At 42.0% G+C, this 23745-nt stretch overlaps 1 protein-coding gene and 1 long non-coding RNA gene across 18 annotated transcripts in view; one reads left to right on the plus strand and one right to left on the minus strand.

Moving 5' to 3' along the window:
- The window catches only part of CEP192 (centrosomal protein 192), a 142875-nt gene that overhangs the window by 6081 nt on the left and 113049 nt on the right, over positions 1-23745 (plus strand). For 9 of the 17 annotated variants that reach the window (XR_012427353.1, XM_065533539.2, XM_005587252.5 and 6 more), the window contains 6 exons: positions 1189-1314; positions 9035-9210; positions 14185-14237; positions 16596-16716; positions 18444-18592; positions 19727-19862. Coding sequence is in view for 16 of the 17 variants with exons in the window: in XM_065533539.2 (XP_065389611.1) it covers positions 1189-1314; positions 9035-9210; positions 14185-14237; positions 16596-16716; positions 18444-18592; positions 19727-19862 (761 nt within the window). In the remaining variant the exon portion in view is untranslated. Of the gene's footprint in view, positions 1-1188; positions 1315-9034; positions 9211-14184; positions 14238-16595; positions 16717-18443; positions 18593-19726; positions 19863-23745 lie in introns of those variants that run through there. The other 8 variants (XM_074022954.1, XM_005587255.5, XM_074022956.1 and 5 more) reach the window with 5 other exon arrangements.
- LOC135968168 (uncharacterized) overlaps positions 1893-23745 on the minus strand; it is a 33317-nt gene continuing 11464 nt past the window's right edge. Inside the window, exons 3-4 of the long non-coding RNA XR_010582718.2 lie at positions 5525-5681; positions 1893-4013 (exon numbers count right to left, since the gene is read on the minus strand). This is a non-coding gene — a long non-coding RNA (uncharacterized lncRNA). The remainder of the gene's footprint in view (positions 4014-5524; positions 5682-23745) is intronic.

Consider the following 23745-nt stretch of genomic DNA (forward strand, 5'->3'; position numbering starts at 1 on the left):
ACCATACCCAGCCTCTTCTCTTTTTCAATACATTGGTTTTATTTGCTTTTCTGTTCATGTTACAGAATATGGCAACACAAATTCTCAAAAGACATCTATGAATTACATTTTTAGCTACACTGAACTGTCTCCTAATGTCTCATGAGTTTCTGGTCCATCTTAGGTTACGTGTCTGTTCCAAATCCAGTCACCTGTGACTAGAGTTTTGGGTCATTGGAGCTATTTAGAGGTCTGACAGAGTCTCACTTTTTAATTCATTTCAGCCAGGTTTACTCTTTACTAGATTTGTATGGCTGTCTTTCTCTTTCTCTTCCAGCTTTCAGTCTGTCCTAGGTTTGTGAAGTAACTCTTCAAGTAACTCTTGTCATTCTAGTAACTTTCATCTCCTGAAGTCAAGTTTCTCTTCCTTAGAAACTCAACCAGGCTGGGCGTCGTGGCTCATGCCTGTAGTCCCAGCACTTTGGGAGGCCAAGGCGGGCAGATTACTTGAGTTCAGGAGTTTGAGACCAGCCAGCGAAACCCTGTTTACTAAAAATACAAACATTAGCCAGGCGTGATGGCTCATGCCTCTAATCCCAGCTACTCGGGAGGCTGAGACAGGAGAATCGCTTCAACCCAGAAGGCGGAGGTTGCAGTGAGCTGAGATTGGGCCAGTGTACTCCAGCTGGACAACAGAGGGAGACTGTCTCAAAAAAACCCCCAAAACTCAACCAGCTTTTATTTTCTTTACTTTTAAAATTTCTGTTTTATTACCCCATTGCTGTTTGGTTAAATACACCTTGTTTTGTATCTTCAACTGGACTGTGTATAGTTTATACATCCATTACATGTAGCGTCTTGCGTAACGTATAAAGTTTGCCTATGCTTAAACTTTCCCATCTTCTCTCAACCTAAACATTTAGTGAGGGGCATCACCTTGACCTTTGGGATGAAGGGGTTGTATTAACGCTGTCAGCTCTTATAGCTTTAAGATTTTTGTGACTGTATTGTTGAATACAGATAAACTCCCCATTGCTGAGCCACAGGTTTCCGTGCTTTGCACAGAGGATGATGGTTTGAAATACAGGGGCCCTGTTTGTTTTTGTCCCTGGTGGTTGGTTTTACTGTCATGCAGCCCTATGTCATGATGACATTTAAATATGTGTAATTTAATTCTTAACAATTAAATCAAAATTTTTTCTTGTGTAGGTATCCTGATGTCCAGTCATCTTACTTAGTAGAAGAGAGATTTTCAGTTCCATCCGGGTCATCTCCCGAAAGCCAGAGTGATGCTGAACCAAGAGAGAGGTTACAGCTTAGCTTCCAGGATGACGAGTAAGTTCATGCCTTCATTTGCTTGTACTATGTTAAAAGTAGGTCTTACGCAGTCTTGTGGGAAGTGACAATGTGATTGTGTCTGTAAGTAATTCTGATTAATTCTAGGAATCTTTAAGAGTTTTCTTTTCTTTTTTTTTGAGGCGGAGTTTCACTCATTCCATTGCCCAGGCTGGAGTGCAATGGTGTGATCTCGGCTCACTGTAACCTCTGCCTCCCGGGTTCAAGCAATTCTCCTGCCTCAGCCTCCTGAGTCGCTGGGATTACAGGCAGGCGCCACCACACCCAGCTAATTGTTTTTGTATTTTTAGTAGAGATGGGGTTTCACCATGTTGGCCAGGCTAGTCTCAAACTCCTGACCTTGAGTGAACTGCCCGCCTTGGCCACCCAAAGTGCCGGGATTAGAATTACAGGTGTGAGCCACCGCACCCGGCCAAGAGTTTTCTTTATGCTTTTTAATCACAGTTTTAGTCTTTCAAAACATTTTTTTTTGATTCTAAAATTAACGTGTGCTATTGAAAAAAACAGAGAATATAGAAAATTATTTGAAGACAGTAAAGGCCTATAATCCCACTAAATAGAGAACAGCCATTTAGTACATTTTTATTTGTAGTCTTCCATACTACAAATTTTTGTATGTGCATTTATGCCTTTAAATCTTCTTTTTACTTCTAATATGAAACTATAGAAAAAATGAAATTTTTTTTATTTTTTTAACAAAATAAGTTAAACTCTTATTCTGTTTATTACACAAAAAATTAAGATGCAGTATTATGTTCAGCTTTCAATTACTATTAATATGAATCTGTGTCATAATGTTAATGGACTGTATACTCAGATCTATGTTGGTCATTTAGATTATTCCAGTTTTGCTATTATAAATGTAATGAACTTCCCTATATGTACATTTATATATACATTTTTCACACCTAGGATATTATTAAGATTTCTAGGGTTTAAATTGCTGAGGTAAAAACAGTGTATTTTAAAGACCATGACAAATTAACACATTGCTCTTGGGAAAACTTGTGCCAGCTTCTTCTCCTAGTAGACGTATGATGAAAATGCCAGCTTCCCCCAGCCCTGCCCGACATTTGATGATGCTAGTTTTAATCTTTGATTTTTGGAGGGAAAAATAATTTATATAATACACATGTGTGTATGCATGGAAGAAAGTCTGGAAGTCTAAAAAACCAAAATGGTAATGGTGGTATTACAGACAATCTTGTTTTCTGTGTTTAAATTTGTATTTGAGTATTTATGGAATTGAACCTACTTTAATGTCTGTTCATTACTTATATTTATGTTGTGAATTGCCTCTTGATAGTCTTTATATATAAGTGCTTTCTTTGTATTAAAGATGTTAACCCTTGTATATTCATTCCTTCGCTGCGCAGTTTTGACTGACCTATTGTGTGCGCCACACACTTTTCCAAGTGGGTAGGAAATGCCAGTGATTACAACAGATGTTAAACAAGACACTAAAATATGCTAATTTTATAGTATATTAGAAGGGAAAAGTACTAGAAAAAAACAATATGATAAGGAGGGTTATTAGGAAGGCTGAAGGCAGTGTTCAGTATGGGTCTCATTGTGGACATAAGATATGAGCCAAGGGCACAATGGCTCACGCCTGTAATCCCAGCACTGTGGAAGGCTAAGGCAGGTAGATCACCTGAGGCCAGGAGTTTGAGACCAGCCTGGCCAACATGGTGAAATCCTATCTCTACCAAAAACACAAAAATTAGCCAAGTGTAATGGCATGTGGCTGTAATCCCAGTTACTTGGGAGGCCGAGGCAGGAGAATTGCTTGAACGTGGGAGGTGGAGGTTGCAGTGAGCCGAGATCACACCACTGTACTCCAGCCTGGGCAGCAGAGTGAGACTCTCTCAAAAAAAAAAAAAAGAAAAAAGATTTTTTTTTTTTTTTTTTTTTTTTTTTGAGACGGAGTCTTGCTCTGTAGCCCGGGCTGGAGTGCAATGGCCGGATCTCAGCTCACTGCAAGCTCCGTCTCCCGGGTTTAGGCCATTCTCCTGCCTCAGCCTCCGGAGTAGCTGGGACTACAGGCGCCCGCCACCTCGCCCGGCTAGTTTTTTGTATTTTTAGTAGAGACGGGGTTTCACGGTGTTAGCCAGGATGGTCTCGATCTCCTGACCTCGTGATCCACCCGTCTCGGCCTCCCAAAGTGCTGGGATTACAGGCTTGAGCCACGGCGCCCGGCCAGAAAAAAGATTTGAGCCAAGACTTGAGGGAGGGAGTTAACTATGTGGACGCCAGGGGGAGCAGACTTCAGGCCAAAGATGCAGCCAACCTGAAGGAACTAAGGCAGGAGCGTCGCCCGCGTGGTTCACAGAGCACAGGGAGGCTGGCGAGGTGGTGAGCAGGACCTTGACTCAGAGACCTTGACTCAGAGATATGGGAAGCCACTAAAGGGCTACATCTGAATTGTGTTTTAAAAGGCCCACTCTGAGGATCACTTGAGCCCAGGAGATCCAGGCTGCAGTAATTGCACCACTGCACTCTAGCCTGGATAACAGAGTGAGACCCTGTCTCAAAAAAAGGCCCACTCTGGCTGTCACATGGAAGAGACTGTAGGAGGCGAGAGGGGGCAGCATGGCACTGAGTCTTGACTGTCTGGAAGTGAGGCAGGTGGAAGAGAGCAACCAGGCCTGGTCCTCAGGATGCTTCACGGTGAGAAGCTGGGGACAGGAGGAATCAACAGCGAGATTAAAGAGTTAGTGATTAGAGGCAGGAGGAAAACAGAGCATCCTGGAAGCCATGTCAAGAGCATGTATAAAAGGAGAGTTACCCAACTATGTCAAATAAAATGAGGGCAAAGAATTGACCCTTGGAATTAGCATAGATTAGGTCATTCGGAACCCCAGTAAGTAGTTTGGTGGAAGCAGGGACAGGCACCGTGATGGCCTACTCAGAGTGGGTTTCAGAGAGAACGGGAGTTACTGTCAGAGGCAGTGGACAGCTTGTGCAGTTTTGCTGTGAAAGGGAGTAGAGAAACGAGGTTATGATAGCTGGATGGTTGTAGTGGGTGAAGAAAAGTTTCACTTTTTTTTTTTCTTGTGGTGGGAGAAGTTGCTGCTTGTTTACGTGATAACAGGAATAATCTCCTGGAAAGGGTAAAACTTGCCGATGTAGAAAGGGAAGAGAATTGCTGCAGTAATGTCTGTGTCAGTAAGAGAGGGTAGGCCACAATGTGCAGTGCGGGGAATGGCTTTAGCTGGGTAGGACTGCGGACAGTTCCTCTGCAGGAACAGGTGGGAGGCTGTCCTGGGTGGGTGCATGTAGTGGTAAGAATCTGTGGAAGTTACCTTTTCAGTGCTTCAGGCTAAAAGTAGGGTTAGTGAAGTAGGAAGTATAATCATCAAGTCAGAGTGAGGGTGGAGGAGGAGGAGTTTGGTGGTTTAAAAAAAAGATGTAAAATTATCACATGGGAGCATAGGAAAATGAATGGACAGGGTTGAAATGTTAGGATTCCTAGACGACATCAAGGGCCCAACTTGAGGGCCATGGGCATGACTGTTCGGGGTGATTGTGATGTTTCTCCAGCCACATTGAGCTTAGGAGTGCTGGTGAAGAGGAGGCAGAGAATTGGATTTAACCAGGGTTGTAGTTTAGAAAAGGAGTAAGGGACAAGGTTGCTGAAATTGGCCATGGGCTTTAGGTTAAGGAGGAGGAGAGGGTATGGACAGTGGGAGGGAGAGTGATGTGGTGGTACAGATGGGTTGGAGGTGCAGGTGGGGTCAGCATCATATAGTTGTGGTACTAGAGGCAAGAGGGATAGTAGGTGATTCAAAGCTGTGAGGCTCTAGGGAGAGTGACCTGGAAGTGGCACTGAGGGCAAGAAGGGCGTATATATTCCATCTCCACACCAGGTGATGATGCCACGGCTGTGGGAGAGATGAGGGTCCCCCCTTGTCAGAGCTTGGGGGTAGTAATGTCCTCACAGGATATTCAGGCTTTCATTAAAGCAGTAAGGTGAAAGGAATGTTGAGAGAAGGGATTCAGGAATGGCAGATCTTGTCAACCCAGCTCTGTAAATTACAGAAGGCACAGTAGAAGGGTTTCGTTTGTTGGGGAGTAGAAGGGCTGGGCAGTCTTAAGGGGCTTGGAGTGCCAGCAGTGAGGCATCCTGGCTGGTTTTAGGAGCTGAAATTCGGTAGTTAAAGGGCATTGGGAAGGTAGTCCCACTCACCTGTTGCTGTGAGGAAACCGCAAATGTCAGGGATGGGAGGGCATCTTGAGGGTATCCCCTTGACTGTTGCTGGAGGCAGGAGCTCTGGAAATGGTCCTGTTGGTCCTTGTTGATGGAAGACGGGAGGCCTGGCGAGATGGAGTCTTAGACTCAGTGCCTGGGGAGAGGTAAGTGCTTGGAGCTAGCTCTTGAGTTTTGAACAGCCTGAAGCCCTGAGTTGTTGGTCTGAGTATAGGGCTTCCTTGGACGCTGTACTGGAGGGCCGGCAGCCGGGAGAGGCAAAGCCCCAGTCTCCTGGTGAGGGGTGACTTCTTTGACCCCTTCTTGGGGAGGAGGGAATTTGTGTTTCAAAATGTCTTTATTCTAATCTTGGAATAAATTAATATTTTAGCTGAGTACAGAATTTTAGGATGAAAATAAATTTTCACACAATTTTGAAGATATTGCTACATTGTACGTGAAGTCTGGTGTAATCTCAATACTTGGTTTTTTATCTGAACTATGTTTTCTCTGGAAATTTTAGAATCCCGTCTGAGTCCCTTGTGGGTGGGGCTGTTTTCCCCCATTCACTAAATTCTTTTTTTTTTTTTTTTTTTTTTGAGACGGAGTCTCGCTCTGTCGCCCAGGCTGGAGTGCAGTGGCCAGATCTCAGCTCACTGCAAGCTCCGCCTCCCGGGTTCCCGCCATTCTCCTGCCTCAGCCTCCCGAGTAGCTGGGACTACAGGCGCCCGCCACCTCGCCCGGCTAGTTTTTTGTATTTTTTTTTTTAGTGGAGACGGGGTTTCACCATGTTAGCCAGGATGGTCTCGATCTCCTGACCTCATGATCTGCCCGTCTCGGCCTCCCAAAGTGCTGGGATTACAGGCTTGAGCCACCACGCCCGGCCCCATTCACTAAATTCTAATTGGCATTGATTTGGAGATCAGTTCTAGATAATTACGGCTTTTCATCAAGTTTTTCCTTTTCTTTTTCCAGAGCTACTGTTTTGGATTGCCTGGGTTGTTCTATTTCTATTTTTTTCCCTTGTTTTCTGTTTTAGTGCAAAAAGACATTGTTCTAGATAAGTTTCTTTTTTTTTCCTGCTCATTAAATCATTTGGCAATCATAATTTTAATCATGAGAGCTCTTTTGTTGACCTTTTTTTAAAATGGACCGTTTTTGTGGATGTACACTTGACCCTCCAACAACCCGAGTTTGAACTGTGTGGTTCCACTTACAAGCAGATTTCTTTCAACCAAACGTGGATGGAAAATACAGTATCTGTGGATGTGAAACCTGAATGTAGTCAGTGCTAACTGTGGGACTTGAATATTGCTTATTTTGGTAGACGCAGGGGTCCTGGAACCGGTCCCCCATGTATACCGAGGGTTGAGTGTAACAGCTACATGGATACTTCTGAAGATTCTAATTAGAAATTTTGAAAGTTCTGTAAACTGTTCCTTTTCTCCAGGGCTGCTTGTATAGTTTGTTCATTTTTATTTTTGTCTCTTGAACTGCTCCTGTTTTTCTTGTCTGATTTGTGGCTGGCTTCTAGGCTGCCTAGCGTGGGCATCCTTATCCGTTGTGTATGTAACTCGCGTTTCTCATTGACTTCCCCGCAAGAGGGACGTTGTTCCTGGCCGTTTACTGTAGAGTGCGCAGGCTGGAGTCTTAAATTTTATGCCAGATGTTTAATGCTTTCTTCTGGGCCATTGTTCCTGCCGTCACTTCGTTCTCCACAGGCATTTTCTGTGCTTTGATTGCAGGCAAGCGCTTCCCTCCCCCTTGCCAGGTGTTCGCTGTCGTGTGTGCGAGCATGGCTGTTGTCTCTGGGGTGGGGCAGAAGGGTGGGCGCTCCTGCCACACTTCATGCCGGGCTTTCAGTCCCCCTCTGCTGCCGTCCCCGGCTCCCTCCTGCCCTCCTCCTGCCTGTAGTCACGGAACATTTTTGTGGTTCTTCCCGGCTCCCTCCTGCCTCCTCCTGCCTGTAGCCACGGAACATTTTTGTGGTTCTTCCTGGCTCCCTCCTGCCTGTAGCCACGGAACATTTTTGTGGTTCTTCCTGGCTCCCTCCTGCCCTCCTGCCTGTAGCCACGGAACATTTTTGTGGTTCTTCCTGGCAGATTTGTTTCCTTCTCTGCTTCCGGGCCCCTCCGTTCTTGGATTGCGGCTTTCTTTCCCCCTGCACACCCCGTCTTTCTTTCCCCTGCACACCCCATCTGCTTTTCGGATTCCAGAATCTGGGGTAAGCATGGGTGAGGACTGGTAGTTCTTACCCAGATTGCCTCACTTTTATAGCTTTCCTTGCTGTCATTTTATTGGACACTTGGAAGTTGCTCTTTCCTGTTTAACTTGAAACTTGTGACTTAGTTTGAAAAGTTGTTTTGAGCTAATAAAAATAGAGGATATCTGTAGTTTTGACGAAGTAGCTTTTTTAGAGGGATGGTGGTGAATGTGGAGTGCTCTACTCTCAACTGACCCTGTCATTCTAAAGTTCTGGTGGTCATACTGCATGCTTTTCTCAGGGTGGGGCTTTAAAATATGGAATGGACCTAAACGTCCTGACTTGTTGTTTATTTATTTCCTGTCACCATCTTGCTCCCCCACCTCTTTTCCTTTCTGTCCTTGCTACCCCTTGACTTTGTAACTATGCATAGTCTTTCCACCTATGCCTTTCCTTTCCTGTACTCAATGAAGTTTTCCTGTACCTACCCACGAGTGCACCTTTGGCTTAAGCTAGTGACTTTGTATGTACTACAGCTCCAGTAAAGAGATGGAGAAACTGGGAAGTAAATTGTAGTTAGGGTTGGAGTGTTGCCTCAGGCATGAAGGGTTGGGATTTGAGAAATATGGAAGGGCTTTTAAAAAAAATTCATCCTGGCCAAATTTGAGTCTGGCTCTTGGTATCAGTATGTCATGTAATGAATTTGTTGCATTTAGAGGCTTTTTCCTGAAGTTCCATTCCCACTCCTCCTCTTTCTGTGGTGATCTGCTCTAGACCCAAGAGTTTTTGGAGTAGGGTGGGAGGAAAATTGCCTGTAAGAAAAATACTTTCATCCACACAGAAAACAGCAGAGGCAGAAAGAAAGATAAGGACAAGAACCAGGACTAGGGATAAAAGTAAAAACAATTGAAACCTTTATTAATTCAGAGATTTGGCTATTTTGGCAAATATGCCAATATCCTTTAAGTCTGCAGATTTTAGAAAGCTGTATTATGTAGCCTGGTTTCAAGGATACTTATTCTGGAAATAAAAAAACCACTTTTTGCTGCTTGAGAGAAAGAGCAGCTGTATGACGTTCTCTTTGATTTTGGTAGACTGTATGTCACTGGACCCAAAAGGTTGATTCAGTCCCCCGAATACCGTGCAGTGTTAGCAGTTGTACTTTTCTGGCTAGACTCAAATGTTTCTTTTTGTTGCTTCCATTTTTTCTTTTTAAGAGGTGAAACGCATAACTGATTAATAGATATTTTGTAGATTTACCCAAGGTAACTAACATTTTATCATTCTTCTGTTTCCTAATAAAAAAGTTCTATCTCTAGGAAAAAGAGCTATGTGGAAAGTCAGCGTTTGTCAAATGCTCTCAGCAAACAGTCAGCTTCCCAAATGGAGACAGCAGGACCAGAAGAGGAGCCAGCCGGAGCTACAGAATCCTTGCAGGACCAAGATCTCTTCAACAGGGCTTCACCACTGGAACAAGCACAAGGTACTGAACTATTGGAAATTATTTCTTAATGCATATGTTTTTATTTCCTTTTTCATTTCCCCAGCTTTGAAATTTTTTTTTTTTTTTTTTTAAGGAAGAGTCTCACTCCTGTGGCCCAGGCTGGAGTGCAGTGGTGTGATCACAACTCACTGCAGCCTCAACTTCCTGGGCTGCTCAACCTATCTTCCCACCTCAGCCTCCTTAGTAGCTGAATCTACAGGCACACACCACCATGCTGGGCTAACTTTTTGTGTTTTTAGTAGAGATAGGGTTTCGCCATGTTGCCCAGGCTGGGCTCGAACTCCTGGGCTCAAGAGATCTGCTGTGCCTTGGGCTGCCAAAATGCTGGGATTATGGGCATGAACCACTGTGCCTGGCCATTTTTTTTTTCCTTTTCCTTAATTTTGAGATGGATTCTAGCTGTGTTGCCCAGGTTGGTCATGAACTCCTGGGCTCAAGCAATACTCTCACCTCAGCCTCTCGAGTAGCTGGAACTGGATGCATGCATCGCCACTCCTGGCTTGGATGTATTCATTTTGTACTATCATACTGTAAACTGAAAGTGCTTTGGTTTGCATTGTACCTGGTAATATCATGTTTACAGTACTTTTATAGGAAAAGGTCTCCTCTTAACCTTGTTGACTGATTTAAGCTGAAATTCTCTTTGCCTTGGAAACCATGCTGTCGGATGGCCACAGCATACTTTATATTCAAGACAAGCCTATTTTTAGTGCATCTTCCACTTTTCTTCCACTATTTAATTTATATTCTTATTGAGAGTCAATTTTGTTTCTAAGCTTATTTTTTTAAATAAAACTGGTGAATTATAAGTTCTAAAATAAATTATTGTTTCTAAGAAAACTAGGTTGAATGTATTGGAAATACTCAAGGGTAAGGCATTTGAAAAATTACCCTTGGGCCAGGCACGGTGGCTTACGCCTGTAACCTCAGCACTTTGTGAGGCCGAGGTGGGCAGATCACCTGAGGTCAGAAGTTCAAGACTAGCCTGGCCAACATGGCGAAACCCTGTCTCTCCTAAAAATACAAAAATTAGCCAGGCATAGTGGTGGCTATCTGTAATCCCAGCTACTTGGGAGGCTGAGGCAGGAGAGTTGCGTGAACCCAGGAGGCGGAGGTTGCAGTGAGCCGAGGTTGTGCCACTGTACTCCAGCCTGGGTGACAGTGTGAGATTCTGTCTCAAAAAGGAAAATTGCTCTCAAATTAGATGTGGAGAAGAAACTACAAAAATATGGGGGTTCAGGCACAGTGGCTCACGCCTGTAATTCTAGCACTTTGGGAGATTGAGGTGGGTGAATGGCTTGAGCCCAGGAGTTCAAGATCAGCCTGGGCAACAAGGTGAAACTCTGTCTCTACAAAAAATACAAAAATTAGCAGGGCATAGTGCTGTGCGCCTTAAGTCCCAGCTACTTGGGAGGCTGAGTTGGGATTGCTTAAGCCCAGGCCGTCAAGGTGATCATGCCATTGCACTCTAGCCTGGGAGACAGACCCAGACCCTGTCTCATAAATAAATAAATAAAAATATAGGGAAAGTTGTTTAAAAAAATTATAGGTTTCTGCTGTCTGATTGCTCTTAAGTACTCTGCATTCACTTTCTTTCGTCAAAGAAATCAAAACTGGAAATTGAAAAGTTCATTTTATGTACTTACATAGCAGTGGTATTCTGTAACTCCAAACTAGTTCAGTACTCAAAAGGACTTGCCTGATTGTATGTTGTAAGATTGATGAATGAGTGCACATTATATGTTAGAAAAATTTTAAGGGAGGTTTGTGTTTCTCTTGATGAAAAATGTTATATATGTGAAAGAAAAGGGGGATATTATAACTCAAATAAGCAATAAAAGAAAAAAATAGATGAATTGGACTTCAGAATTGAAAACTTTTGTGCTTCAAAAGACACTATCAAGAAAGGGAAAAGACTGGGCCAGGCGCAGTGGCTCACGTCTGGAATCCTAGCACTTTGGGAGGCCGAGGCGGGTGGATCACCTGAGGTCGGGAGATTGAGACCAGCCTGACCAACGTGGAGAAACCCCATCTCTACTAAAAATACAAAATTAGTTGGGCGTGGCGGCACATGCCTGTAATCCCAGCTACGTGGGAGGCTGAGGCAGGAGAACCGCTTGAACATGGTAGGCGGAGGTTGCGGTGAGCTGAGATCGCGCCATTGCACTCCAGCCTGGGTAATAAGAGCGAAACTCCGTCTCAAAAAAAAAGAAGTTGTACAAATGACCAGTAAACACATGAAAATATATGCAGTATCATTAGACGTCCAGGAAATGCAATTCAGAACCACAATGAGGCTGGACACAATGGTTCATGCCTGTAATCCCAGCACTTTGGGAGACTGAGGTGAGTGGATCATTTGAGGTCAGGAGTTCGAGACCAGCTTGGCCAATATGGTGAAACTCCACCTCTACTAAAACTACAAAAATTAGCTGGGTGTAGTGGTGCACGCTTGTAGTCCCAGCTACTCGGGTGATTTTTCTGAGGCAGAAAAATCACTTGAACCCGGGAGGCGGAGGTTGCAGTGAGCCGAGATTGCGCCACTGCATTCCAGCCTGGATGACAGAGAGAGACTGTCTCAAGGAAAAAAAAAAAAAAAAAAGTCTGGGCATGGTGGCTCACGCCTGTAATCTCAGCACTTTGGGAGGCTGAGGCGGATGGATCACAAGGTCAGGAGATCGAGACCATCCTGGCTAACATGGTGAAACCCTGTCTCTGCCGAAAATACAAAAAATTAGCCAGGCGTGGTGGCGGGCGCCTGTAGTTCCAGGTGCTTAGGAGGTTGAGGCAGGAGAATAGCGTGAACCCAGGAGGCGGAGCTTGCAGTGAGCTGAGATTGCGCCACTGCACTCCAGCCCGGGTGACAGAGTGAGACTCCATCTCAAAAAAAAAAAAAAAAAAGAAAGAAAGAAACAGTAAAAACAAAACCACAGTGAGCTGCTGCTTCACACTTTATAGGCTAGGCTAACTATAATTTTTTAAAAAATGGAAAATAACGTGTTTGCGAGGATGTGGAGAAATTGAAATCCTCCTACATTATTGGTAGAAATGTAAAGTGGCACAGCCACTTTGGAAAGCAGTTTGACAGTTCCTCAAAACGTTAACTGTTGTGTTACCATGTTACTTGGCATTTGCACTCTTAGGTATATACCCAAGAGAAAGGAAACCGTATGTCCACACAAAAACTTGTGGGTTTTTTTTGAGACAGAGTCTTGGTCTGTCCCCCAGGCTGAAGTGCGTGGTGTGATCTCGGCTCAGTGCAACCTTCGCCTCTTGATATCTAGTGATTCTCCTGCCTCAGCCTCCCGAGTAGCTGGGATTGCAAGCGTGCACCACTACACCCAGCTACTTTTTGTAGTTTTAGTAGAGGCGGGATTTCACCATATTGGCCAGGATGGTCTCAAACTCCTGACCTCAAGTAATCCACCCGCCTCAGCCTCCCAAAGTGCCGGGATTACAGGCGTGAGCCCCTGTGTCCGACCTCACACAAAACCTTGTATGTGAATATTCATAGCACCATCACAACAGCCAAAAAGTGGAAGCAATTCAGATGTTAATAAACTGATGAATGGACAAAGAAACTGTAGTATGGCCACATGAGTGGAGTATCACTCATCCACAAAAAGGAGCAAAGTACTGATACGTGCTTTAATACAGGTGAGCCCTGAAAACATGCCAAGTGAAAGAAGAAAGACAGGAAGGCCACAAAGTGTATGACTCTGTTTATCCATAGGGAAATCTATAGATACAGAGTAGCAAATAACAGAAAGTAAATTCCTGGTTGTCAGAGGCTGGCAGGTAGCGGGAATGGGGAGTGACTGCTAATGCGTATAGTGTTTCATTTTGGAATAATGGAAATCGTGGTGATGGCTGCACAACCTAGTGAACATACTAAAGCCCCTGAATTGTATGCTTTAAAAGAATGAATTAATGATATGTGAATTGTATGTATCAATTTAAAAAACCTCCCATGTGCTTATCCGTTGGTATAGGATTTTGTCATACTTCATCATCTCTCCTTTTTACTACTTTTTTCTGATATTTTATTTTATTTTTTTATTTTTTATTTTTATTTTTTGAGACAGAGTCTCGCTCTGTCGCCCAGGCTGGAGTGCAGTGGCCGGATCTCAGCCCACGGCAAGCTCCGCCTCCTGGGTTTACGCCATTCTCCTGCCTCAGCCTCCCGAGTAGCTGGGACTACAGGCGCCTGCCACCTTGCCCGGCTAGTTTTTGTTTTGTATTTTTTAGTAGAGACGGGGTTTCACCGTGTTAGCCATGATGGTCTCGATCTCCTGACCTCGTGATCCGCCCGTCTCAGCCTCCCAAAGTGCTCGGATTACAGGCTTGAGCCACTGTGCCCAACCTTTTTCTGATATTTTAAAATTTCTGTTGCCATTTGTGCATATTTCAGTATGCATCTCCTGAAGGGTGGATATTTTCTTATATAACCACAGTGCTATTAACACAGCTAACGAACTTAGTGCTTCTTTTTTTATCATCTGATAGAGTTGTTCGCATTGATTTGTGTGAATGGGGATCTGAGAGAGGTTTTGTTATGCTGCGCACCTTTGTTGTGTCTCATGTGTCAGTGCCTTGTTGAAATAATCTAGATCAGTCACAGTGCAGTTTGTCCCACTATTTGGGTTTGTCCCTTTGCTTAGTCATAAGGTGCCATTTCTCTTATTTCTCTCTGCACATCTCCTTCAAAGCAAACGTTAGCTGTAAAGTCTTGATTAGATACATATTCAAATTCTTTGGTACAGTTTTTTTTATGAATCTCCACCCTAACATTTAAAAACATTCAACCAACCTGTGATGGACTCATATACATCATTTAAAAGTGCTTCTATTCTATTTCAAGAGAAAAATATTTCTTGTTATTTTTCGGTATCGTTGCGTATTTAGCTGATAAAATAACTTGGTCTCTCAGTTTGTTTTTGTTTTCTTATACAGACTCACCTATTGATTTTCATTTACAGTCATGGATGAATGATAAGGAACCCAAGGTAACTTTTTATGTATTTGTTATTGTTTTCCGGAGTATTATAGGGGAGTGAAAGTTCATATTTCACATATATAAGTGTTAATATGAGTTAGACGTCATCTACTTTTTTCTAGTAGAACTCTAACTTACCCAGCTTCAGTAAAAATGGGAGTTTCTCTCAAGTAATGAGAAGGTTCAGGGGTAGTGCTGGTGCCTGGGACTGTATTCTTGGGCTTGGTGATGTCGGAGCTGAGTCCATCTGTTTGCTCTGCTTCACTCTGTACTGGCCTCATCTAGAATGTTAGCTCCATGAGGGCAAGCATTTCTTTGTGTGTGTGTGTGTGTGTGTGTGTGTGTGCGCGCGCGCGTGTGTGCGGGCACGTGTGCGTGTGTGTGTTTCATTGTATCCTGAGTGCCTGAGTGCCTCGAATGGTTCTTGGCCCTTAGTTGTCACTTAATAATTTGTCAAATGATAAGCAATCTGTCTCATTTGTTGGCAACACAAGCCTATACTCTTAACACTTGTGATCAGAAAAGAGGAAAAAGACAGCTCTAACGAGCTCACTTGGCTCATGTGTCCTCCCCTCTGCATATCGCTGTGCCAGGGGGTGGGTTGGGATGAGCCTGGATCTAATGTCCAATTCTGTGCGTGTGCTTGTGCATGAGTGTGTATACATGCACAGATAGAGGAATGCAAGTGACAGCCCTACTGGACCACGTGAAGTATAAAGGATGGTCTCTTCAGAAGAGAGATGCTGAGAAGATAAACAGTTTATGCCCAACATTACCACCAAACCTGAATTTCAGGCATGCAGTCATGAATTTATGAGACTTGCTTACAAAATATAAACTAAACACTGTTAAAACTGATAAAAAAGAGGTACACTTTTTGTTTTACTTTTGTAAGAGTTGTAAAGTTTATAGAATGATTGCAAAAGGGTCTAAAGTAAAAGTTATTTCCCTGTGCCAGTGATTGGCAAACCATAGTTTATGGCTTGCATCCAGTCTGCTGGCTGTTTTTGTGAAGTTTTATTGGAATACGGTTGTGCCCGTTTGTGTATGTTTTGTTTATGGCTGTTATTTGTGCTACAATAGCAGAGTTGAGAAGTTGTGACAGAGATTGTACAGCTCATAAAGCCTGAAGTATTTATTATCTGGCCCTTACACAAAATGTTTGTTGGCCCTGCCCTATGTGCTCACCCTGTATGTGACCCCTAGTAAGTTTCAAGTGTGAGAGATGCTTTTTAGAGGAAGTGCAGGTGTAGTGAAGTTGAAATTAATGTTTGAAATTAATAATATAAGGGACAGTAAAACTGGAAAGCAACAGAAGTATAGAAACATGAGATGCTTGATTAAAAAGAGGAAGAAATGAGAATAGGGGAAAATAAATGTGTTAGAAAGCAGACTGAAGGGAGCTGCTACCACATGTAGGTCTCGTCTCACCTGTGGAGCTGTGCCACTTTATCAGAATGGAGACATTTTCCAGGGACCAAGCCTGGCAGAGTACACGGCATTCTCAGTAGCCAACGTGACCAAAAAGACAGGGACGTTTTACATATTGTTCTTTCCCATATAGGTTTTTTCCCCAATTTTTGTATTATAAAAACTTTCGAAGCACAGAGCTTACATTGCACAGCTGTTAACATTTGCCATATTCTAAGTGATCATCTATTTTAAATAACAGTTGATTATAGTAGTCTTTGATGCCCCTGGTGCTTAAATATTTGTGAGAATAGCTCAGCACTGTCCTCTCTAAATGTAAAACTGGATTAAGATTCCATGTTTCTGTCTTAAAAATTGGTGTGCATTTTGCAATATAATTCCTATGCTGGTGTTATTTACATATATGTATGTAGTATATATGACATATAATCACGTTATATTACATATAATTACATTTTCATTCTGGGCCTTGGGTATGCTTATTAAATGGCTGTGTGCCCTTTAGGGTTACCTGTTCCCTGGTTGTGGAGCAGAGAAATTGATTATTCCAATGTAATGGTGCAGAGAGTTCCTTAGATACAGGCTGCCGGGTCTAGCTTTGTTATCTTCACTTTCTTGGAAGCCTTGTGTTGCTGAAGTTCAGTTATGTATTTGTGTACTTACTATATTACGAGCCTCTCTGAGCATGTGCACAGTTTGAGAGAAGCCTTAAGTTTTAAGGATGCTCTATTGGGTAGGTCAGGTGAGGGAGGTGGCATGGGGGAAAGGAAAGTTATTAATACATGTACAATTGCTAGCCCTTTATTGCCTAAGCTGTGATTTACAGATAGTGAACACATTAGAAGTTGAGAACGTACTTGGTCCTTTTTGTAGCCTTGTACTGTGCTCTTCAGAGCCTTGAATGTGCTTCTCTTACTTACCATTTTGTTTCTTACAGATTGTTGTGCTCGATGCGGGAAAACATTTTGAAGACAAGACTCTAAACAGTGACCTAAGCCACACTAGCTTATTAGAAGATGAGAAACTTGTGTTGCCGACAAGCTTGGAAGATTCCTCTGGTACACTGCGAGTACCCTGTGTTTCCCTGCTCTTCACCACTCCACTTTCTTCTGCTTTGTTGCAGTAGTTATGATGCCAACTGTTTGGGTTTTTTGTCCTTACCTTTTCTTCCTACCTGCCGGCACTCAAATGGCCACTTCTATTAAGTGATGGAATTCAAGAATTTATTTCTATATATCTATCCTGATATGATTATACTCATCCTCAGTTTAACATTGTTAGGGTATAAAGGAGTCACCTGGAGCTGCCATTTGGTATATAGCACTGTGTTTAGAAATTAGGGGAACCATGAAATTTTTTTTTTTTTTTTTTTTTGAGATGGGATCTCGCTCTGTCACCCGGGCTGGAGTACAGTGGTGTGATCTTCGCTCATCACAACCTCCGCCTCCCGGGTTCAAGTGATTCTCCTGCCTCAACCTCCTGAGTAGCTGGGATTACAGGTGCCCACCACTATGTCTGGATAATTTTTGTATTTTTAGTAGAGACAGGATTTCAGCATGTTGGCCAGGCTGGTCTGAAGTCCTGACTTAAAGTGATCTGCCTGCGTTGGCCTCCCAAAGTGCTGGAATTATAGGTGTGAGCCACCGCGCCCGGTCAGAACCATGAAATATTTGGCCTCTGCTCTCAGACACCTTAGGTGCAGAGAAGAGATGCAGAGCCAATTGTCAGATTGGGTTGCATAAACCCAACAGGCCCCAAGTGTGCCTGGGAATTATAGGGGGTGAGAAATTAACTCTGATTGAGGCAGGTACTGAAGCTTTCTAGAAAAAGGATGGAGCTTGTGCCAGGCCTTAGATATGGGAGGAGGAGGACATGTCAGGAAGCAGGAACAGCATCAGCAAAGGCCCTGCTGTAAGCACGTGGGTTGTGTTTTGGGGAACAGCCAGGGGTTTTGTGTGGCAAGTTTACAGCACCTGTAGGAGGCCACATTGGTAAATAAGCCCAGAAAAGTGTGAAATGGGGCCACATTATGCATGGCTTTGAAAGCCAGGCTGACGAGCTGAGTCAGCATCACGTCCATGGAGAGCAGGTTTTGCCACCAAAGGAGTTTTCAGACGTTTTTGGATTTTGGAATAGTGGATAAATAATTACTGACCTGAATGTATCCACTCTTTGAGTGCTTTAGTGTGCTAGATTCTTGGAGACAGAATTGCTGAGACATAGGTAATAAGTGTTGTTGAGACTCTTAATGATTGCAAAATTGACCTCTGAAATGACATTGCCGACTTAGAAGACCAGGACTGATTGAGAGTTCATGTTTTATTTGGTGCTTGCTGAGCTGGGTGCTACAGCATTGAAAACCCCTGCAGTGGCCTTTCGCCTTCCCTCTCTCCTCCCTCTTTCCTCCCTTTTTTCCTTTTACTTCTTCTGTGATAGGCTCATCTATACTTTTTTGATAGAGGTAACCATTTGCCACACCGTTTTCTGAAAAGTCTCCACTCTTCTCATTGATTTGTGATGCCACATTTATTGTATCCTAACTTTGGATAACATGCCAGGGTCTGTTTCTGTCCTGTCTTCTCAAAGAGGTTCAATATTTATCTTGTATTAAAATGTTCATAATGATTTATGATTGACTAAAGTTACAATAGCTTTCTCATGTCAAAAAAACCCACCAAAATCTTAGTCCATTGACTCATTTATGTCTTATCAGCCTTTTTAATTACAAATTATTGCTTAGTCACCACTTTAAGCATATTCTATTTTTTCTCGATTTTATCAATAGATGATGATATTGATGATGAAATGTTTTATGATGATCATTTGGAGGCTTATTTTGAACAACTGGCAATTCCAGGAATGATATATGAAGACCTAGAAGGACCAGAACCTCCAGAAAAAGGTTTTAAGTTACCCACAAATGATCTTAGTCAGGTGTGTTCCAGTCTTTTTGATTTTTCAGAAATTTGACATTAGAAAATTACTATTGGTCTCCTTGGATGTTCACATGAAATGTAAGCCTTTGGTTTTCTTTGGACTCTCTGTTTCGCAGGTATGAATTGATGAGATATGCTCACCTTTCTTCCTTCCTGGTACCTTTCCCTCACTTACAGAAAATTAAAGCAGTAACACAGTGGACAGCTACACCGTCTTCCTCCAGTTAACCAGTTGCTAAAGTTTGCCACTTTTGTGTTTTCTTTCTCTCTCGATAAATACTTTCTTCTCTGAATCATTTGAAAGTAAGTCACAGAGAGTATGACATTTCACTGGAATACTTCAGCATTTATCTTTTGTAGATAAGGACATTCTCCTGCATAACCACAATTCTGTTACCTAACTTTGATATAATAATTTAAATTACTGTACAGTCCATATTCACATTTACCCAGTTGTTCCCAGAATGTCCATTATTCTTACAATTTTTTGTCTACAATTTAATCGAAGATTAACCTTGGCTTTGGTTATCCTGTCTCTTTATTCTCTTTTAATTTGGAGTAGTTCTTTCATGACGTGATCTATTTTGTAAAATCTAGGCCCTTTGTTTTGTAGAGTGAACCATAATCTAGTCAGGAGGGAAAAATAACCATAATCTGTTTTCCCTCCCGACTAGATTAGATTAAACATTTTGGCAAGAATACAGATTAAACAGTTTCTCATGAGTGGATTCATGGTAAACCAGGCAGTGCTGTGTACTTCTCATTGCCCGACACCAGGAGACGTTTCTCTCTCCCACAATTGGCGATAACTGTTTTTGATAATTTTGGCTAAGGTGATGTCAGCTCTATGTCTCCTTGTGAAGGTAGCTTTTCCTGTTTGTTATTAATAAGTCATCTGTGGGATGAGATATCAGCCCTTTGATCATCTTATTCCCCGACAACCCTTCACTAGCTGGCTTCAGTGTCCTTGCTGACTCGTAGAAATATTGATTGCTCTCGTGGTGACAATGGCAATTTTTCTAATTCCTTCTACATTTATTTTCTGGCATCCTTCAGTAAAGCCACATTTTCTCCCTCAAAATATTTCATTTTAATTTAAAAGATTAATACAGCTAAGATATTTTTTCAACAGGCAAATGAAAATGGTAGCTTAAACTGCAAGTTTCAATCAGAAAATAACAGCTCTCTGATTTCCCTTGACTCACACTCTTCTGAAACAACTCGCAAAGAGTCTGAGGAAAGCCAAGTTTTTTGTCTACCTGGGACTAGTAAGTATAGAAATATGATTCTTTTGTTCTTAAGTTCTAGTTTTGAATTTACCTTTTTTTTTTTAACTTTTTTTTTTTTTAATTATACTTTAAGTTCAAGGGTACATGTGTATAACGTGCAGGTTTGTTACATATATATACATGTGTCATGTTGGTGTGCTGCACCCATCAACTCGTCATTTACATTAGGTATATCTCCTAATGCTATCCCCCACCCAAGACAGGCCCCGGTGTTTGATGTTCCCCTTCTTGTGTCCAAGTGATCTCATTGTTCAGTTCCCATCTATGAGTGAGAACATGCGGTGTTTGGTTTTTTGTCCCTGCGATAGTTTGCTGAGAATGATGGTTTCCAGCTTCATCCATGTTTCTACAAAGTACATGAACTCATCCTTTTTTAATGGCTGCATAGTATTCCATGGTGTATGTGTGCCACGTTTTCTTAATCCAGTCTATCATTGATGGACATTTGGGTTGGTTCCAAGTCTTTGCTATTGTGAATAGTGCCACAGTAAACATATGTGTGTATGTGTCTTTATAGCAGCATGATTTATAATCCTTTGGGTATATACCCGGTAATGGGATCACTGGGTCAAATGGTATTTCTAGTTCTAGATCCTTGAGGAATCACCACACTGTCTTCCACAATGGTTGAACCAGTTTATAGTCCCACCAACAGTGTAAAAGTGTTCCTGTTTCTTCACATCCTCTCCTGCACCTGTTGTTTCCTGACTTTTTAATGATCGCCATTCTAACTGGTGTGAGATGGTATCTCATTGTGGTTTTGATATGCATTTCTCTAATGGCCCGTGATGATGAGCATTTTTTCATGTGTCTGTTGGCTGCATAAATGTCTTCTTTTGAGACGTGTCTGTTCATATCCTTCACACACTTTTTGATGGGGTTGTTTTTTTCTTGTAAATTTGTTTGAGTTCTTTGTAGATTCTGGATATTAGTCCTTTGTCAGATGAGTAGATTGCAAAAATTTTTTCCCATTCTGTAGGTTTTCTGTTCACTCTGATGGTAGTTTCTTTTGCTGCGCAGAAGCTCTTTAGTTTAATTAGATCCCATTTGTGAATTTTGACTTTTGTTGCCATTGCTTTTGGTGTTTTAGACATGAAGTCCTTGCCCATGCCTATGTCCTGATTAGTATTGCCTAGGTTTTTTTCTAGGGCTTTTATGATTTTAGGTCTAACATTTAAGTCTTTATTCCATCTTGAATTAATTTTTGTGTAAGGTGTAAGGAAGGGATCCAGTTTCAGCTTTCTACATATGGCTAGCTAGTTTTCCTAGCACCATTTATTAAATAGGGAATCCTTTTTTCAGGGATCTTTTGTCAGGTTTGTCAAAGATCAGATGACTGTAGATGTGTGGTGTTATTTCTGAGGGCTCTGTTCTGTTCCATTGGTCTATATCTCTGTTTTGGTACCAGTACCATGCTGTTTTGGTTACTGTAGCCTTGTGGTATAGTTTGAAGTCAGGTAGCGTGATGCCTCCAACTTTGTTCTTTTGGCTTAGGATTGTCTTGGCAATGCGGGCTCTTTTTTGGTCCCATATGAACTTTAAAGTAGTTTTTTCCATTCTGTGAAGAAAGTCATTGGTAGCTTGATGGGGATGGCATTGAATCTATAAATTACCTTGGGCAGTATGGCCATTTTCACGATATTGATTCTTCCTATCCATGAGCATGGAATGTTCTTCCATTTGTTTGTGTCCTCTTTTATTTTGTGGAGCAGTGGCTTATAGTTTTCCTTGAAGAGGTCCTTCATATCCCTTGTAAGTTGGATTCCTAGGTATTTTATTCTCTTTGAAGCAATTGTGAATGGGAGTTCACTCATGATTTGGCTCTCTGTCTGTTATTGGTGTATAGAAATGCTTGTGATTTTTGCACATTAATTTTGTATCCTGAGACTTTGCTGAAGTTGCTTATCAACTTAAGGAGATTTTGGGCTGAGACAATGGGGTTTTCTAAACATAACAATCATGTCACCTGCAAACAGGGACAATTTGACTTCCTCTTTTCCTAATCGAATACCCTTTCTTTCTTTCTCTTGCCTGATTGCCCTGGCCAGAACTTCCAACACTATGTTGAATAGGAGTGGTGAGAGAGGGCATCCGTGTCTTGTGCCAGTTTTCAAAGGGAATGCTTCCCGTTTTTGCCCATTCAGTACAATATTGGCTGTGGGTTTGTCATAAATAGCTCTTACTGTTTTGAGATACGTCCCATCAATACTGAATTTATTGAGAGTTTTTAGCATGAAGGGCTGTAGAATTTTTTGTCGAAGGCCTTTTCTGTATCTATTGAGATAATCATGTGGTTTTTGTCTTTGGTTCTGTTTATATGCTGGATTACATTTCTTGATTTGCGTATGTTGAACCGGCCTTGCATCCCAGGGATGAAGTCCACTTGATCATGGTGGATAAGCTTTTTGATGTGCCGCTGGATTCAGTTTGCCAGTATTTTATTGAGGATTTTTGCATTGATGTTCATCAGGGATATTGATCTAAAATTCTCTTTTTTTGCTGTCTCTCTGCCAGGCTTTGGTATCAGGATGATGTTGGCCTCATAAAATGAGTTAGGGAGAATTCCCTGTTTTTCTATGGATTGGAATAGTTTCAGAAGGAATGGTACCAGTTCTTCCTTATACCTCTGGTAGAATTCGACTGTGAATCCTTCTGGTCCTGGACTGTTTTTGGTTGGTAGGCTATTCATTATTGCCTCAATTTTAGAGCCTGTTATTGGTCTATTCAGGGATTCAACTTCTTCCTGGTTTAGTCTTGGGAGAGTGTATGCGTCCAGGAATTTATCCATTTCTTCTAGATTTTCTAGTTTATTTGTGTAGAGGTGTTTATAGTGTTCTCTGATGGTAGTTTGTATCTCTGTGGGTTCGATGGTGATATCCCCTTTATCATTTTTTATTGCATCTATTTGATTATTCTCTCTTTTCTTCCTTATTAGTCTTGCCAGCGGTGTATCAATTTTGTTGATCTTTTCAAAAAACCAGCTCCTGGATTCATTGATTTTTTTTGAAGGGTTTTTTGCGTCTCTATCTCCTTCAGTTCTGCTCTGAACTTAGTTATTTCTTGCCTTCTGCTAGCTTTTGAATGTGTTTGCTCTTGCTTTTCTAGTTCTTTTAATTGTGATATTAGGGTGTCATTTTTAGATCTTTCCTGCTTTCTCTTGTGGGCATTTAGTGCTATAAATTTCCCTCTACACACTGCTTTAAATGTGTTCCCAGAGATTCTGGTATGTTGTGTCCTTGTTCTCACTGGTTTCAAAGAACATCTTTATTTCTGCCTTCATTTCGTCATGTACCCAGTAGTCATTCAGGAGCAGGTTGTTCAGTTTCCATGTAGTTGAGTGGTTTTGAGTGAGTTTCTTATTCCCGAGTTCTAGTTTGATTGCATTGTGGTCTGAGAGACAGTTTGTTATAATTTCTGTTCGTTTACATTTGCTGAGGAGTGCTTTACTTCCAACTATGTGGTCGATTTTGGAATAAGTGTGATGTGGTGCTGAGAAGAATGTATATTCTGTTGATTTGGGGTGGAGAGTTCTGTAGATGTCTATTGGGTCTGCTTGTTGCAGAGCTGAGTTCAGGTCCTGGATATCCTTGTTAACCTTCTGTCTCGTTGATCTGTCTAATATTGACAATGGGGTGTTAAAGTCTCCCATTATTATTGTGTGGGAGTCTAAGTCTCTTTGTAGGTCTCTAAGGACTTGCTTTATGAATCTGGGTGCTCCTATATTGGGTGCATATATATTTAGGATAGTTAGCTCTTCTTGTTGAATTGATCCCTTTACCATTATGTAATGGCCTTCTTTGTCTCTTTTGATCTTTGTTGGTTTAAAGTCTATTTTATCAGAGACTAGGATTGCAACTCCTGC

This window comes from Macaca fascicularis, chromosome 18 (assembly GCF_037993035.2).
Source record: "Macaca fascicularis isolate 582-1 chromosome 18, T2T-MFA8v1.1".
NCBI classification, from domain to species: Eukaryota; Metazoa; Chordata; class Mammalia; order Primates; family Cercopithecidae; genus Macaca; species Macaca fascicularis.